The 18,111-nt window shown below is 37.7% G+C and overlaps 1 protein-coding gene across 3 annotated transcripts in view; it reads left to right on the top strand.

Annotated features, from left to right (window-relative positions):
• The window catches only part of NVL (nuclear VCP like), a 97,519-nt gene that overhangs the window by 38,265 nt on the left and 41,143 nt on the right, over window positions 1-18,111 (top strand). For all 3 annotated transcript variants that reach the window (XM_030936717.1, XM_030936719.1, XM_030936718.1), the window contains 5 exons: window positions 3,011-3,260; window positions 4,740-4,958; window positions 6,637-6,741; window positions 11,923-11,985; window positions 17,535-17,654. In XM_030936717.1, the coding sequence (XP_030792577.1) occupies window positions 3,011-3,260; window positions 4,740-4,958; window positions 6,637-6,741; window positions 11,923-11,985; window positions 17,535-17,654 (757 nt within the window). The remainder of the gene's footprint in view (window positions 1-3,010; window positions 3,261-4,739; window positions 4,959-6,636; window positions 6,742-11,922; window positions 11,986-17,534; window positions 17,655-18,111) is intronic.

The following is an 18,111-nucleotide window of genomic DNA, read 5'->3' as shown; positions in this document are numbered from 1 at the left end:
ATATGAGACTGGGCAGAGTGCCGCGTGTGAGATTGTGATCTCAGACGGGCCAGATCCAGGTGATGATGAGGTCCAGGGTGTGAGTAAGTGTAAGTGAGGGGAAAGGCCTGACCTGGGCAGGATTGGGGTGCAGAGGCAATGAGTAGATGCCCAAACTTTGAGTCAGCGAAGGAAAATTATTCCACCTCTGCATCCTGTTATCCTTGTCCAATGTTTTTAACATTTCCAAGCTTTAGTTTATTTATCTATAATGCAGTAATATTTATCTATAATGCAGTAATAATAACAGTAATAACTTTATCTGTAAAGTGATAATACTATAAATTAAAGGCTTCCTGTGAGTATTGAATTAACATAACCTAGCACAATATCTGACACATAGAATTTTTTGCACAATATCTGACACGTAGAATTTTTTAAAATAAGGTAGCTATTGATATCTGTCTCTTTTATTATTTTTTTTTTATAGAGAGAGAGAGGGTCTCACTATGTTGCTCAGGTTCATCTTGAACTCCTGCCCTCAAATGATCCTCCCAATATCATCCAGTACTTCAAAAGCATAAAATTATGGAAAAGTTTCAGCATACATAAAAGGATACCCATATAACTGTTCCAGTTTCTATTGGTGTAAAACAGACCACACCAAAATTTAGTGTCTTACAACAGTACTCATTTTATTGTGTCTCACAGTTTCTGAGGATCAAGAATTTGGAAAGGCCTCAGCTAGATGGTTCTGCCTCACGGTCTCACGTGGCTGCAGTAGCTGGAGCTAGAACAGTGGTAGCTTTCCCCTCTTTTGGAGTTTCTACAGTATAATGAGCAGAAATATCCACTTTTTTTTAGGGATAGAGTACAACTATGAAAAGGATGTTATTATTTTTTGTTAGCCATTTTCATAACATCCAAAATGTTCTTAGTACAGATAGTCCCCAACTGACAGTGGTTTGGCTTATAGTTTTTCAACTTTACAAAGGGTTTATCATGATGTTTTTGACTTAGGATGGGTTTATCAGGACGTAAACTCATGGTAAGTCGAAGAGTATTTTGTATTCTTATCCATAGTAGCAAATTGGATCTGTGTCTTTTGGAAATAGTTCTTTAGTGGAAAGTTTTCTTGATTCCCATTATTCAGAGTATCCAAGTGAAATTTTAAAAAATTTGTCAGTAATGTTTATCTGCTTCTATTCTGCTCACTTACATGATCCCAAATGATTTTTCTAAAATCTTTATTATCTTGACATTTGAAATTATTAGTCTTCTTTACACATTTATTAATTTTAAAATATATTTGCTTGTCCAAGTTAGTTTATAATATCAAAATATGTAAATAAGAATTAACATTCATTGGTGCATGCCTATAATCCCAGCTACTTGAGAGGCTGAGGCAGGAGAATCACTCGAACCCGGGAGGCAGAGGTTGCGGTGAGCCGAGATTGCACCATTGCACTCCAGCCTGGGCAACAAGAGCAAAACTCCATCTCAGAAAGAAAAAAAAAAAAAAAGAATTAATATTCATTGGTCACTAACTATGGATCAGCCACTGTTTTATGTGCTTTGCGTGTATTCATTTGTAGCAACCGCCCTCTGAATAAGTGCTACTATACTATAGATTGAATAAATGAAGAAACTGAAGCACAAAGGTTAAGTAACTGGCCCAGATTACAAAGGGTAACAGAGCTGGGATTCAAACTCTTGCAGTTTGGCGTCAGACCTTTTATCCTGAATATCTTTTTTTTATTATTATTCGAGATGGAGTCTTGCTCTGTCATTCAGGCTGGAGTGCAGAGACAATCTTGGCTCACTGCAACTTCCACCTCCCGGTTCAAGCAATTCTCCTGGCTCTCCTGTAGCTCAGGCTCTCGGCTCTCGTGTAGCTAGAATGACAGGTACCTGCCACCACGCCCAGCTAATTTTTTTTTTTTTTTTTTTTTTGAGACGGAGTCTCGCTCTGCCGCCCAGGCTGGAGTGCAATGGCCTGATCTCGGCTCACTGCAAGCTCCGCCTCCCAGGTTCACGCCATTCTCCTGCCTCCGCCTCCTGAGTAGCTGGGACTACAGGCGCCCGCCACCACGCCTCGCTAATTTTTTGTATTTTTAGTAGAAACGGGGTTTCACTGTGTTAGTCAGGATGGTCTCGATATCCTGACCTCGTGATCCGCCCACCTTGGCCTCCCAAAGTACTGCGATTACAGGCGTGAGCCACTGCACCCGGCCACTCCCAGCTAATTTTTGTATGTTTAGTAGAGATGGAATTTTGCCATGTTGACCAGGCTAATCTCAAACTCTTGACCTCAAGTGATCTGCCTGCCTCAGCCTCCCAGAGTAATTGCAGGCGTGGGATTGTAGGCGTGAGCCACTGCACCTGGTCTCATCTTGAATATCTTTACTGCTTTTAAGTTTTTATTTAGTAGGTCTTATCAGAAATTGTTCAAGATATTCCTTTAACAACAATTATCTAGAAGTCCAGATTTTTATAGATACCATGTTGCCAGTTAGGTTGAACAAGATTTTTCACACGTGTAGTACAGGGGATGAACAGTAAGTAAAGATAAAGTTGGAGATGTAACTGTCCTCATATAAAATGGGAAGTATATGGCAAGATAATTTTCAATGATGAAGATAATTAATGGTTTGTGTGAATGTGGGGGCTTTTATTTCTGGTAGACATCCATTTAATCTACTCTAAAAGTACCCCCATACGTTATTTATCTTATTTCCCCTGTAATGTTATAAATTCTTAAAGGCAAAATATTTTTTAAAAATTCTATGTATTCCTCACAGCATTTAGCATGGTTCCTAACAAAGCAGATATTTACCATAATCCTTTCTGGAATAAGATGGAACATGTAAATGTAACTTAGCTTTTGTTGAGTGAATGAACTATTTGATCTTATATAGTATCCATTTTGATACCTTTGGCAGATGTGAAGGACTTCGAATAAATATAGTTGGTGACTTGTTTTTACTATTAGATTGGGAATCAGAAATTTTTTCGCCTGTCTTTTCTACAGAATACTTCAAACGTTGTGCAGAAAACTGAGGCTTCCTCAAGCTTTTGATTTCTGTCACTTAGCACACCTAACTCCAGGCTTTGTTGGTGCTGATCTGATGGCACTGTGCCGAGAGGCAGCAATGTGTGCAGTCAACAGAGTCTTAATGAAGCTACAGGAACAGGAGAAGAAAGATCCTGAAATGGAAGATTCGCCATCTAAAGGAGTCCAGGAGGAAAGTCTGGGAACTGAGTCTACTTCTGAAACACAGGTGCTTTCTCTAAAGGCATTTTAAATTGTCCTTTTAATGTTCTTTGTGTTATTTTACATTGAAGCAAGGGTCAGTATAGTTGAGGTTTGTTACTTTCTGTTTTATTGGCATTTAATCTATAGAATAATTATCATTTATACCCATAATGTGTATCATTTCAAAAATACGAGTTGTTTTATGTTTAGTTTATTCTGAATAAATTCATTTTACAATAATGATTATGAGATTCTGGAATGGGGTTGGCAGACTGTGTGGCCTACCCACCCACCACCTGTTTTTGTAAATTAAAGTTATATTGGAACACAGCCATGTTCATTTGTATACATGTTGCCTCTTTCTGCTTTCGTACTTCACGGCAGAATTCACATAGGAGTCTGCAGCAGAGACCATGGCCCACAAAGCCTACAGTGTTTACGGTCTAGTCCTTTACAGAAAAAGGTTGTCAACCCCTATTTCAGCATTGGCATTTAATTATATCTCCTGATTAACTTTTGGCTAGGTAGATTACAGTGGTCTGTTGACACAACTATATCCACGTCGGTAGCTGCAAACAGCTCTGGAGGACAGTCATATGAATAATAGGGGACATTTATCAATCTAAGATCAGTATTAAATTTTTTAGTTTTGTGAGTCATGAAAATTCAATATATATAGCATTTTATGTAGCATTTTATAGCTTGCACAGATGGCTTCTGTATGTTATATAATTTAATCCCTGTAACCTTATATAAATATCATTATTTTCCCCATTTTATAATCAAAGGCACTAAGCTTAAGAGGTTGTGATTTGCCCAAGCCCATACAGCCTCTACTTTATAGAGCAGGGGCTTAAATCCAGATCTTTTGTTCTCACATAATTTTTTTTTTCTTAGACATTTGAAACTGCAATTACTTCTGTAAAAAATAACAAACTCATTTGTTTTATAATATTGCATATAAATTAATATTTTATAAATTGAATTAATCGGTTACCTATTTTTTAGACTTATCCTTTCATCTTCACAAAGCAAGAAATCTGCCTTTTAAGATTTGATAGTAATAGGAAAATTGCCTTCTCTCTACTTAGTTGATAAGCCATTAAGGAACCATATTAATGAATTATACTACCTCCAGCGTAACTTTTTTTAATTTCATCAGGATTCAGCTGTTTCTTGAATATTTATAAATGAAACATGGGAAATATCATGGTTGCTGAAATGAATATAAGCCAACTGCTTATATTTGCTATACCTAGCCCTAGTATATAGAAATCATTCTTATATATTTAATTACAATTGGTGTATCTTTACTTGACCAGAGCATATGATCCTTTAGAATAAAATGAGTTTGTCTCATGTCAGAGAGAAAATTATTAAAATACATAGAAGTTCAGGATAGCTTACGGAAATACTACAGTAATAATTTTTACAAGTAGAAAATGTAACTTTTCTATAAATGTTGTGGTGTTTTTTTATCTTCCCCTCAATTGTTCCCTTCAAGGATGAATTACAGAGGCTGCTGGGGTTGCTAAGAGACCAAGATCCCCTCTCAGAGGAGCAGATGCAAGGCCTGTGCATTGAACTGAATGATTTCATTGTTGCTCTATCCTCAGTCCAACCCTCTGCCAAAAGGGAAGGCTTTGTCACTGTCCCTAATGTGACATGGGCAGATATTGGTGCCCTGGAAGACATTAGAGAGGAGCTCACCATGGCAATATTGGTATGTATATCAGCTGCCAAATATTATTGGCGTGTCATGGATTAAGGATCAGAGATAAAGCTCCATGCATGTGTACTAGGTTCTGTGGCTAAACTGACTTAATCACTGTCTAAATTGACTTGAATGTAGCACTTCTTTCAAGTGCTAAGCCCCCAACAATGGTTTTTCTTTTGTTTGAGATCTGATTTATTTGTTTTTTTTTTAATTGATATATCACAGTTGTAAATATTTTGGGGGTACATGTGATATTCTGATACATGTATTAAATGTGTAATGATGAAGTCAGAGTAATTGGGATATTCATCACCTCTAATGTTTATGTTTTCTTTGTGTTGGGAACATTATACTTTTTTTTCTTCTAGCTGTTTTGAAATATACTTTTTTCTTCTAGCTATTTTGAAATATACTTTTTTTCTTCTAGCTATTTTGAAATGTGATTTCCCTACTGGGTTATTAAATACCAGAACTTATTACTCCTATCTAACTATATTTTTTTACCTGTTAACCAACTTCTCTTCGTCATACTCCTCTCCGCCTTGCCTTTCCAGCCTCTGGTAACCATTAGTTTGCTCTCCATTTCCATGAGATCCACTTTATTAGCTCCTACTATGAGTGAGAATGTGCAATATTTGCCTTTCTGTGCCTGGTTTATTTCACTGACATAATGACCTCTAGTTCCATCCATGTTGCAGCAAATGACAGGATTTCCTTCGTTTTTGTGGCTGAATAATACTCCACTGAGACCTATTTTGTGCTGATCCTTTTGGTTGTGCTTCATTGCTATAGGAGTGAGTTTAAACAACCACAAAAACCTTCAGGTTTCATTCAGCCAAGACCAAATTGTTTGACAAAGACTTTCTGAACCTGATCTTATGGGTCAAGGCAATTTTAATGCACGTAAAACTTTGGATTAATTTTTATTTACTTTACTTTTCTACTCATCGTTCTGTGATTCATTAATTGAAATATGATCGATTTAGAGGTATGTACTACTGAAAGAGAAAATACACTGGAATTATAGTTAACAGGTATCTCTGACTTTTAACTATGCAAAAGTTACTGCTGCGTCTGATTTCTTAGAGGAGACCATTGTCTAAACATTTTATAACCTAGATATTTAAATGGTTTTCTAAAAAATATTTGTCAAAATATTATATTGTTATGTCTAAAATGTTCTTAGATGTTACATTCCTCAAGCGCGGGGACTTTTCTCTTTATCACCACAGGGCATGAACAGGTAAACAGGTACTGTTCATATCTTCAGGCCTCACAGTCATGTTGAAAATAAGCCTGAGAGGCCGGGCACAGTGGCTCCTGTCTGTAATCCCAGCAATTTGGAAGGCTGAGGCAGGTGGATCACCTGAGGTCAGGAGTTCAAGACCAGCCTGGCCAACATGGTGAAACCCCGACTCTACTAAAAATACAAAAATTAGCCAGGCGTGGTGGCATGTGCCTGTAGTCCCAGCTACTCACAAGGCCAAGGTAGGAGGATCGCTTGAACCCAGGAGGCAGAAATTGCAGTGGGCCGAGGTAAGGCCACTGCACTCTAGCCTGGGTGATAGAGGCACACTCAAAAAATAAAAAAATAAAAAAACATAAAATATGTATCTGGAGATAATTTGAACCTGCAGTATAAAATAGACATGTAATGGATCACCATTGGTATCATTCTTTCCAGGCACCAGTACGCAACCCAGACCAGTTCAAAGCTCTTGGATTGGTGACTCCAGCTGGGGTCCTCCTTGCTGGTCCTCCTGGCTGTGGGAAGACTCTGCTGGCAAAGGTATATATGTTCAATTGCATGTAATTTATTTCTTACTATCAGATATGAATTTAACTTTAAATATTACAGTTAGATAAGTCTTACGCATAATTTTTATCAGAAGTTTATTTTAGCAAAACTGACAACTTCATGAAAATTTCCTGCTTTTTTAAATTACAAGTTGAAAAATGTTTATATCATTTTTCAAAATGATTGAAAAATGTTTATATCAACCATAATCCTATCAATTTTAACATACAATTATATATTTTCTGTGTATTATATTTTAGCTTTTTAGTGAGTATTATTCCATAGTTTAAGTTTTTACTTGACTTGGTTTCCTGCTTTGGTATTGTTATTGTTTATAACTTAAATATTTTCCTTTATATTTCTTGTATTTTCTAAAATTGTTTTTTCATAATAGAAAATAAAAATAAGCAAAAAGGAAAAGCGTTGTGTGTAATTCACTGCTATGTATATTATTATTTCATTTCATTGTCAATCCTTCAGATATTTTTCTATGCATACATATCAAAATAATATCTAACTTTTACATTTTTACATTCATGTTTACAAACATAAGCTTTTTTTTTTTTTATCCCCTTTTTGAGACAGAGTCTCATTCTGTTGCCCAGGCTGGAGTGCAGTGGCGTGATCTTGGCTCACTGCAACCTCCGTCTCCCAGGTTCAATCAATGATCTTGCCTCAGCCTCCTGAGTAGCTAGGATTACAGGCACACGCCACCACGCCTGGCTAATTTTTGTATTTTTAGTAGAGATGGGGTTTCACCATGTTGGTCAGGCTGGTCTCAAACTCCTGACCTCGTGACCTGCCCGCCTCAGCCTCCCAAAGTGCTGGGATTACAGGCATGAGCCACTAAACCCAGCCACAGATATAAACTTTTTTAAACATATTTTTCTCACTTAGTTATATTTCCTGAGCATCGTCACATGTCAGTATATATTGATACACATCAATATTTTTAATGCCTGCATAATATTCTACCATAAAGATAGATGTTCTATAATTTATGGAAATGATCCCATATTGAAACAACACTACTTTAAATGGTCTTGCACTTATATGTTTGTACCTTGACTAATAATTATATTAGAATGCATATCTAAGTAATTTTCCAGTCAAAGGAATGTATGTTTTTAAAGCTTTTGAGCCATATTATTAAAGTGCCTTCCTAAAGGTTTTCACCAGTTTTTACCTTTGTATCAATAGGATATGAGTATCAATTTTCCCACACCTTAAACTAGTGATAGCCATGAACGTTGCTTTTAATAGTGGACAATTTAATAGGTAAAAATGCTATCTTGCAGTTTAAGTCGCATTTTAAAAATTACTAGTGTTTTTTTGGCCAGGCGTGGTAGCTCATGCCTGTAACCCCAGCACTTTGGGAGGCCAAGGCAGGTGGATCACTTGAGGCCAGGATTTCGAGACCAGCCTGGGCAACATGGTAAAACCCTGTCTCTACTAAAGTAAATTACAAAATTAGCCAGGTGCAGTGCTGCATGCCTGTAATCCCAGCTACTGGGGAGGCTGAGGCACAAGAATTGCCTGACGCAAGGAGGTAGAGGCTGCAGTGAGCCAAGATCATGCCACTGCATGCCAGCCTAGGCAACAGAGTGAGACTGTCTCCAAAAAAAAAAAAAAAAAACTAATTTTTTTAATTTAAATATGTTTATTAGCTATTTTTCTTTGTGAATTGTCTATTCATATCCTTTCCTATTTTTCTAATGGCATACATGTGATTTTCTTTCTTATAATCACTTCATATATTAAGATTTGTTATTTATAAATGTTGATGAGTTTATCTTGACTGTAATCATGTTTGACACCTTGAGCTTTTTTGGTTTTATTTTTATGTGGGCAAATTTCTGTCTTTTTGTGCTTTTTTTTTCCCTTTGGACTGATGCTTATTAGAACTGTCTTCCCTATGTGTAAAGTATGTTATCCATCATTTTCAGTGTCTGTATAATATTACATCCATAACTAACCCTTATCAACTTTTAAAAATATTTTGAATTACTTGTAAGAAATTGAAATAATAGGCCGGGCGCGGTGGCTCAAGCCTGTAGTCCCAGCACTTTGGGAGGCCGAGACGGGCGGATCACGAGGTCAGGAGATCGAGACCATCCTGGTTAACCCGGTGAAACCCCGTCTCTACTAAAAAATACAAAAAAAAAAAAAAAAATAGCTGGGCGAGGTGGCGGGCGCCTATAGTCCCAGCTACTCAGGAGGCTGAGGCAGGAGAATGGCGTAAACCCGGGAGGTGGCGCTTCCAGTAAGCTGAGATCCGGCCACTGCACTCCAGCCTGGGCGACAGAGTGAGACTCCCTCTCAAAAAAAAAAAAAAAGAAAGAAATTGAAATGATAACATTTTTAATAAGTACCACAGCAACCGAGTTATAACTCCTCAGTAAATATCAAATGTCCATAGTGCTGTGTGTAAAACTTACGTTTATTTATACTACTAATTTTCCTTGTTTAATGTGTTCAGTATTCTTACAAGGCATTGCTTTCAGGGAGCTGGGTATGGAGTTAGAAGAGAACGACACAGTCATTGATCTACATTTTTTTCACAATAGTTTTGGAAAAACATAGCCAGAAAGAAGGTTCTGCATGCTGGTGTGTGAATTCTCCAGGTCAATGCATTCCCTTTAGTGTGTGTCTTATAGTGTTTATTATTTAATTAGTTACATCTGCCTTTGAGTAGTCCTGTTCACAGCAGAGAGGAGGTAGCTTGGATAACTTGAAAAGCATATATGGTACTAAAACATCATAGATCCACATTTCTCCTCTTCTTCTCCCCCCTACTGAACTGCCAACAATTGAGGACCACTCTGTTTAGTCAGATTGCTTTGTGTGTGTGTGTGTGTGTGTGTGTGTGTGTGTGTGTGTGTGTGTCTGTGACAGAGTCTTACGCTATCGCCCAGGCTGGAGTGCAGTGGCATAACCTCGGCTCACTGCAAGCTTCGCCTCCCGAGTTCACGCCATTCTCCTGCCTCAACCTCCCGAGTAGCTGGGACTACAGGTGCCCACCACCATGCCCGGGTAATTTTTTGTATTTTTAGTAGAGACAGGGTTTCACCACGTTAGCCAGGCTGGTCTCGATCTCCTAACCTCGTGATCCGCCCGTCTCAGCCTCCCAAAGTGCTGGGATTACAGGCATGAGCCACTGTGCTGGCCTTAGATTTCTTATATCTGACCTTTGGGAGCGGAGACTCTTACCTAGGACTCCATGGATAGACTTCACAGCTTCACTGAATCTATGAGCCAAGGCAATGTATTGTGTGTATATGTATTGTTTCTGGGGAAGAGTGTTCACAACTTTCATCAGGTTCTCCGAAGGGTGCAAGACTACGTGCCCAAGAATCCAGAAATAGAAAATGTCCTTGAATGGCAGAGGCAAAGTGTGGCCTAGGATAAACTCATGGAACAAATTATAGGTCAGAACCTAGAAACCTAGAGATGCATATAAAATTAGGTATTTGGCTGATCTTGATTGTTTTATTTACTCAGGATAACAAAATAATACAATTTTTGTTGGCACCTGCACATACTAAGTATGTAACTAGCATAAAGTCAGGGCATACAATTGCTGGAATTGGAGAGGTTTGAGAGAGTAAGAATTGGGAGTCCAGTTTTGGAAGTGATAGATTTGAAATGCTTGTGTGATCCAAGTGGTGATGCTGAGGAGTAGTAAGTGGAACATAGATTGGGATCTCAGATACCGGGTTCTAAGAATACCAGGTTCTCTTCCATGATCATTTTGAAGTTCTGATTGATTTTATTCAGATTTCACCTCTGCATTCAGATTGTAATTCTTAGACTCTTCTACACATACAACTATGTGTTTCTCAACATTGACCCTTGGTAAAGACTGATAACTGATGTTGTTAAATTTTCATTTGTAAATGAATGAATACTTTCACCCCATGAGGTATTTCTTGAGTACAGAGACTAGCATTTTCACTGGAATCCCAAATTAGGGCTGTAAATGTATTTGTATTTACATAAGCATGTTTATGTAAACAAATGTTCACGTAAATATTTTGTGTCATTTCCATTTGATTTGTAGCCTTAGTAATTCTTAGAAAGTCCTAGGTTTCAGCCTGGGCATTGTGGCAAAACCCTGCCTCTACCAAAAAAATATAAAAATTAACTGAGTGTGGTGGCAGACTCCTGTAGTCCCAGCTCCTCAGAAGGCTGAGGTGAGAGGATTGCCTGAACCTGGGAAGTCAAGACTGCAGTGAGCTGTGATCTCATCACCGCACTCCAGCCTGGGTGACAGTAAGATTCTGTCTCAAAAAAACAAAAAAAAAATTAAAGTGAAATTTTAAAAAAAAAGAAAATTGTAGGTTATCCTTTGATTTTACCTTTATGTATTCCCCTTTTCTCATTTGTCTTTTATTCTTTTTCTTTTCTTTTTTTTTTTTTTTTTTTTTTTTGAGACAGAGTCTTGCTCTGTTACCCAGGCTAGAGTGCTATGGCGCAATCTTGGCTCACTGCAACCTCTGCCTCCCGGGTACGAGCAGTTCTCCTGTCTCAGCCTCTCGAGTAGCTGAGACTATAGGCACATGCCACCACGCCCGGCTAATTTTCGTATTTTTAGTAGAGATGGGGTTTCACCATACTGGTCAGACTGGTCTTGAACTCCTGACCTCAGGTGATCCACCCGCCTCAGCCTCCCAAAGTGCTAGGATTACAGGCGTGAGCCACCGCACCCAGCCCTTTTTTCCTTTTAATAAGAAACAAGTCACTATTAATATAGGAAGGGAGACACAGACTTAAGACCACAAAAAGGGCTGGGCGCCACTCACGCCTGTAATCCTACCATTTTGGGAGGCCGAGATGTGCGGATCACGAGGTCAGGAGATTGAGACCATCCTGGCTAACGTGGTGAAACCCCATCTCTACTAAAAATACAAAAAATTAGCCAGGCGTGGTGCGGGCACCTGTAGTCCCAGCTACTCAGAAGGCTGAGGCAGGAGAATGGCATGAACCTGGGAGGCAGAGCTTACAGTGAGCTGAGATTGCACCACTGCCCTCCAGGCTAGGCGACCGAGCGAGACTCCGTCTCAAAAAAAAAAGAAAAAAAACACAAGAAGTCCTTTGTCACACATCATCATTATTATTGTTATTATTACTGTGTATTGGCCTTACTTGTGTCTTTTTGTTTCCTCTTGCTAGGCTGTTGCAAATGAGTCTGGACTAAATTTTATATCTGTCAAGGGCCCTGAATTACTAAACATGGTAAGTTATTGAGCATGAGTCATTATTTTAGATTAGAAAAAGTAATGGTCATGCAAGCTACGGGGTAAAATGTTCTCAGATCTTTCAGCAATTGTGGTATTTTGGTATTTAAAATCAGTGCCGTAGGAGTGAGGAGGTTGAGCTTTGCTCTCCTTTGCTACTTTGGGTGTATAAATGCTTTCTCAATTAAGTCTGTTAACCTCTGAGCCTGAATTTTCCCACAGCTAGAAGCAGTAGAGCAAAGATTTCAGTCTGAGTTGTCTGACTCCTGATCTACTTTTTGTCCTGTTGTCATGTGGCTCAGATGAGTTCCGTATTAATAAATAAAAATACTTCTGGAGATAGAAGTCACTCAAGTGCTATATCTTCCTTCTGCATTTAAGTAATTTATTATCCAAATTTAAGACACTTTGAATTTCTTATTTTTTGTCCTTCTCTATGAAAAGTAAAAATGCCATTCTATGATATATTCCAACAAAGAAGAAATGAGGGTAACATTTGTTTTAAAAGGTTTTTAAAATTTATCTCTACCCCAACTTTTAAATCTTTCCTATTGTGTATTACTTTCTCCCTAAAATAAGGGGGTTATACTTAAGTATTTCCTATGGACTTTTTACATACCTCGTAACTTTTCTTGTACTTCATTTTGATTTTCCAGCAGAGGTGGTATTAGATGTGAACCTTGAAGCAGAGGGTGTTGGTGGGAACTGGGATTGGAAAAGAACGTTATAGCCAGACGCTGAAGGGCCTTTATACCAAGCTAGAATTTGGATGTTAACTTCAGAATATCAGAGAGCTAATAGAGGCTTTAAAGCAAGAGTGTAACATATTTTTAACGATTGTAATTGGTAAAAATTTTATTATAAAAGTTTCCACATGTAAGGAATTCCAAAGAGTAATATAATGCACCCCTATGTATCTATCACCCAGCAAAAAAAAAAAAAAAAAAGCACTTAAAGCTTCTTGCAAACCCTTCCTCGTGCTGTTCCCTGTTCTGTCTCCCATGGAACTTCCCACAAGGCTGAATTTGGTGCTTATTAGTTGCATGCACTTCTTTCTATATTTACTATGTATGTATTTATCCCTAAACAATATATAGTATTATTTTATATGTTTCAGAAGTATGAGGCCAGGCACAGTGGCCGACACCTGTAATCCCCAGCACTTTGGGAGATTGAGGCAAGAGGATCACTTGAGGCCAGGCATTTAAGACAGACTAACGTACCAAAACCCTATCTCTACCCAAAAAATTTTTTAATGTAATTTTTTTTTTAAAGTATGAGGTTTATGAGATAATTGGAAATGTTAGTGCTTACTGAATATTTGATATTAAGGAAATACTAATTTTTAAGTGTAATAATGACATGTTAAAATCATATTTTGGAGATACTGAAATATTTATAAATAAAATAGGACATCTAGGATTTTCTTCAATAAAACAAGGAAAGTGGACAGGAGTATAGATGAAGCAAGACTGGTCATACACTGAGTTGATAATAATTGAAGGTCAGTGATGGGTACATTTGAAGTTTATAACTGTTATATCTACTTTAGTTATACGTTTGGAAGTCTCCTTATACACTCTCCGTGGTATAAAGCAAAACAAACAAAAAAGCCCTTTAAATAGTTTGTATTCTTTTGCAACTTGATTTGGTTGGGTTTTTTGGTTTTGTTTTGTTTTGTTTTTTGAGAGAGAGGCAGGGTCTCTGAAAGCAGAGGTTTTGCTATGTTGCCTGGGCTGGTCTCAAACTCCTGGCCTCAGGTGATCCTCCTATCTCAGCCTCCCAAAATGCTAGGATTACAGGCGTGAGTGACTACACCTATTCTTGGTTGTTATTTTTGTTCAATATTTACTTATAATACTTATCTCTGTTGATGTATTTTTAGTTCATTAACTTTTTGTGTGGCATTTCATTGAATGAATATAACCATACTTTAAAAATCAGGGTTTTTTTCCTGATGAATTTTTAGGTTGAATATTATATATGTATATCTTTGCATATATTTGTGAGATTTTTTCCGCTTAGCGTATATACCCAGAAGGAGAATTGCTGAATCTTAGAGTATGTGCACTTTCAAAAATATTAGGTGTTGGCTGGGCACAGTGCCTCACACCTGTAATCCCAGCACTTTGAGAGGTCAAGGGAGGAGGATTGCTTGAGGCCAGTTTGAGACAAGCATGGGCAACATAGTGAGACCCTGTCTCTACAAAAAAACCCATAAAATTAGCCAGATGCACACCTGTAGTCCCATCTCCTTGGGAGGCTGAAGTAGGAGGATTGCTTGAGCCTAAGAGGTCGAGGCTGCAGTGAGCAATGATCGTGCCACTGCTCTCCAGCCTAGGCAACACAGCAATGTCCTGTCTCCAAAAAAAAAAAAAAAAAAAAAAAAATTGGATATTGCTAACTGTTTTAATAAAGTGATTGTATCAGATTGTCCCACATTCTCAACAGCAGTATTGGTGTCAGATATTTTCATTTTTACCAGTCTGGTGAACATGACATTTTGCCTCATTGTGGTCTGATTTGTTTTTTATGGGTGGGTAGGGGGAAGAGGTCTATGGAAGAGTGCAGAATGTCTCAAAGAGTAGATGATCTGGGCTGGGCACAGTGGCTCACGCCTGTAATCCCTGCACTTTGGGAGGCCAAGGTGGGTGGATCACTTGAGGTCAGAAATTCAAGACCAGTGTGGCCAATGTGGTGAAACCCCATTGTAAAAATACAAAAAAATTAGCCAGGCATAGTGGTGGGTGTCTGTAATCTCATCTACTCAGGAGACTGAGGCAGGAGAATCGTTTGAACTCAGGAGGTGGAGGTTACGGTGAGTGGAGATCACGCCACTGCACTCCAGCCTGGGCAACAGAGTGAGACTCTGTCTCAAAAAGAAAGATTAGATGATCTAGTGAGGAAGATGGGCATCTTGGGATTGGAAAATGAGTTCACTCTAGGACATTTTAGATTAAACAGCCATCTGGAGATGTCTAGCAGGCGGTAGGAAATGTGAATCTGAAGCTCTGAAGAGATTTGAAAGTCACTATCATCCGAGTGGTACCTAAAACCATGGGAATGGGTTCATTCTGGTAGGACAAGTTTAAGTAAAAGAACAATTACATTAAGGGCCTCTGACTGAACCCTGAAAGATTGGAACAATTAAGGGATAAAGAAGCAAGATCTGCAAAGGAGACTGAAAGTACTTGGTCATAAGATGCAGGACACCCAGACCAGCTAAGCCTGAAAATCAAGGGAAGATGAGTTTTTCAGCCTTGTCAGTATGACCAAACAGTATAAAAGATATTGAGAGTGGGACTTGGGATTTAGTTATTAAAAGGTCATTGGTGGCTTTAGGGAAAATATGTTTAATAATGATGTTTGCAAAAGCCAGACTAAAATGATTGAAAATTTGATGGACAATAAAGATTTTGAGATAATAAATGTAGGATCTTTACTTGAAATGTTACATGTTTCAAATAAAGGATAAGATGGGCTTTTCTTTCATTTACTTATTTTTAATCACTGTTGCCTTGTTAAGATTAAATAGGTTTTAATATGTCCTTGTTGAAACTTTAGGTTTACTTTTCCCTAAATTAAATTTCCTTTTACCTAGCTACTACCTTGGTTTGCCATTTCCAAAGTCACTTTGCCAATGGTATTGATTGTTCTCTTCTATTCCTGTCTGAAACTTTATGTCTCCCAGCCCCCTGAGATGCCTTCTTTTACAACAGTACTGAATATTTTGCTTCAGCATTACAAGTGTAGTTTTTGCTGAATTAGATTTTCCAGGAAAGTCTACTATATTTGTACACTATTGTATTTGCACACTGTGTGCTGTATTTCTACACTGTGCACTATATTTGTATACTGTGCAGGATGTTAGGACAGAAAAATTTGAATGGGACTCCTGCTTTCCAAGGGCTATGTAATATAATATAGTGAGGGTAGAAGAGCTCAAATGTTATAATAAGGATAAAATCTGAGTATCTGAATAGGACTCCTGCTTTCTAAGGGTTTTGTATAATATAATATAATATAGTGAAGGTAGAAGAGCTCAAATGTTGTAATAATACAAAGTACTTTAAGAGCAAAGAAATACTTTGGGTTTGGTTTGGGTCAAATGATAGTAAAACAGTTTTGTGTATCAAATTCCAGAAAGTATCAGGATGAGCCATATACATTTGCTGATATTTAACCATTTTTGACCTGTAATAGCCAACTGCATATAGTTCAGCTTAATCAAATGAGCTATTATGGGAAGAATGATTAATGAGGATCTTTTAGAATGTAAGAAGAAATGTTTGGAGGTAGGTTAGAAAGCAGTTCAAGTAAGGGAAGCAGAGTGAGCAAAAGTTTAAAGAAAAATACCAAAAGGATATGAGGGAAAGAAATTTCTCGTCAAAGGAAAAAATAGCACTTGAATCGCTGTCATCTGCAGTGTATTCTTTGCCTTGATTATTCTGGCCATAGAGTCATTATAGCAGAGGTGATATGAAATAGTTGGCACTGTAGGCTGGGGGTAGTGGCTCATGCCTGTAATCCCAGTATTTTGGGAGGCTGAGGCGGATGGATCATTTGAGGTTGGGAGTTTGAGACCAGCCTGGCCAACATGGTGAAACTCCGTCTCTACTAAAAAGACAAAAATTAGCCAGGTGGTAGTGGCAGCATGCCTGTAATCCCAGCTCCTCAGGAGGCTGAGGCAGGATAATTGCTTGAGCCTGCGGGGCGGAGGTTGCAGTGGCCGAGATCGCTCCACTGCACTCCGGTCTGGGTGACAGAGAGACCCCTGTCTTAAAAATAATAATAATGATTGGCACTGTAAAGATGTTTTTTGGATTCCATCTTATTTAGCAGTTTCATTAAGAAAAAACTCTTTGTCATCTGGTTTGACATTTTACAAGAAAAATTTTTTATGCCTAAGCTAAAAGCGAAATCATCCTTACATGTGGCTTTTCATATTGCTTAGTCCTAATGTTATAGTTGCTTGTGAATTGCTATATTTCTTGCCTTATCTTAATGTTTTATATTTTGATTTAGATTTCAACATAGAGTAAGCCATTATGAAACCTGTTAAATGCCTAGTTGGCTCACTTTGCCTCCTCTGATGCTGCATGACAAAATAGTTATTCCTTTATTTAGTAAGATGACTTTTGTAGAAATAACAATAAAATAGTAATTTGACTTATGTGCACGTAAAATACTGTTGAATTAATGAAAATTACTGCTGGATATTTTATATGCACAAGGCTTACAAGATTAGTTCTAAAATACAATTGAATTTCGGTGATTTTTTTTGAGCTAAAGAAGACCTTACGTTTCACTTAAGTCTTCATTTTATAAATAAGGAAATTTATAGTAGGCTTAAATAGTTGCTACTTTTATTAAGTTGAACTATATACAGTTGACTATTACAGGTCAAAAATGGTTAAATATCAGCAATTGTATATGGTTCATCCTGATACTTTCTGGACTTTGACACATAAAACTGTTTTACTGTCATTTGACCCAAACCACAAAGTTGAACCGTTGGTATTTTATTTCCTTTCTGTGTATGTTTAGTACGTTGGTGAGAGTGAACGTGCTGTGCGACAAGTTTTTCAACGAGCCAAGAACTCAGCACCCTGTGTGATATTCTTTGATGAAGTGGATGCTTTATGTCCTCGAAGATCAGACCGAGAGGTAATTATCATGGTCCAGTGGTTTACAGATTCTTTTAGCACAATAAACCTTTTCTATGTTCTAAGCCAGGTATTTCTTATGAAGTCATCCCTTAGGAGCATTGAGACTCTTAGTGAAGACACCTAGTAATTTGAAGTCAAATCTTAGAGATAGCAGTTGTATTCTGTATCTGCCTCTGCATCCATTTTTTTTCCTCTTTATTATTTTGGTTGCACAATCTGTAGGTCATCCTAATTCACACAAATGAGTAGGTGAGTATGGAAATGATATTAGTTTTAAATAGCTTGCCTTATAATCTTGTTATCCTACAACATTCTTGAGCTAAAAGGGTTCTTGAGACAGGAAAAAAAACAATTTAAGATATCATGCACTCAAAATAGGGTCAGGTTATTAACTTTAAGACCCAAAACCTTTTCTCTTAAATAAGACATTAAAATGAAGAAGATAAAAAAAGACC

Source organism: Rhinopithecus roxellana, chromosome 8 (genome assembly GCF_007565055.1).
Source record: "Rhinopithecus roxellana isolate Shanxi Qingling chromosome 8, ASM756505v1, whole genome shotgun sequence".
Taxonomy (NCBI): domain Eukaryota; kingdom Metazoa; phylum Chordata; class Mammalia; order Primates; family Cercopithecidae; genus Rhinopithecus; species Rhinopithecus roxellana.
This window is presented reverse-complemented; position numbering and strand designations above follow the sequence as displayed.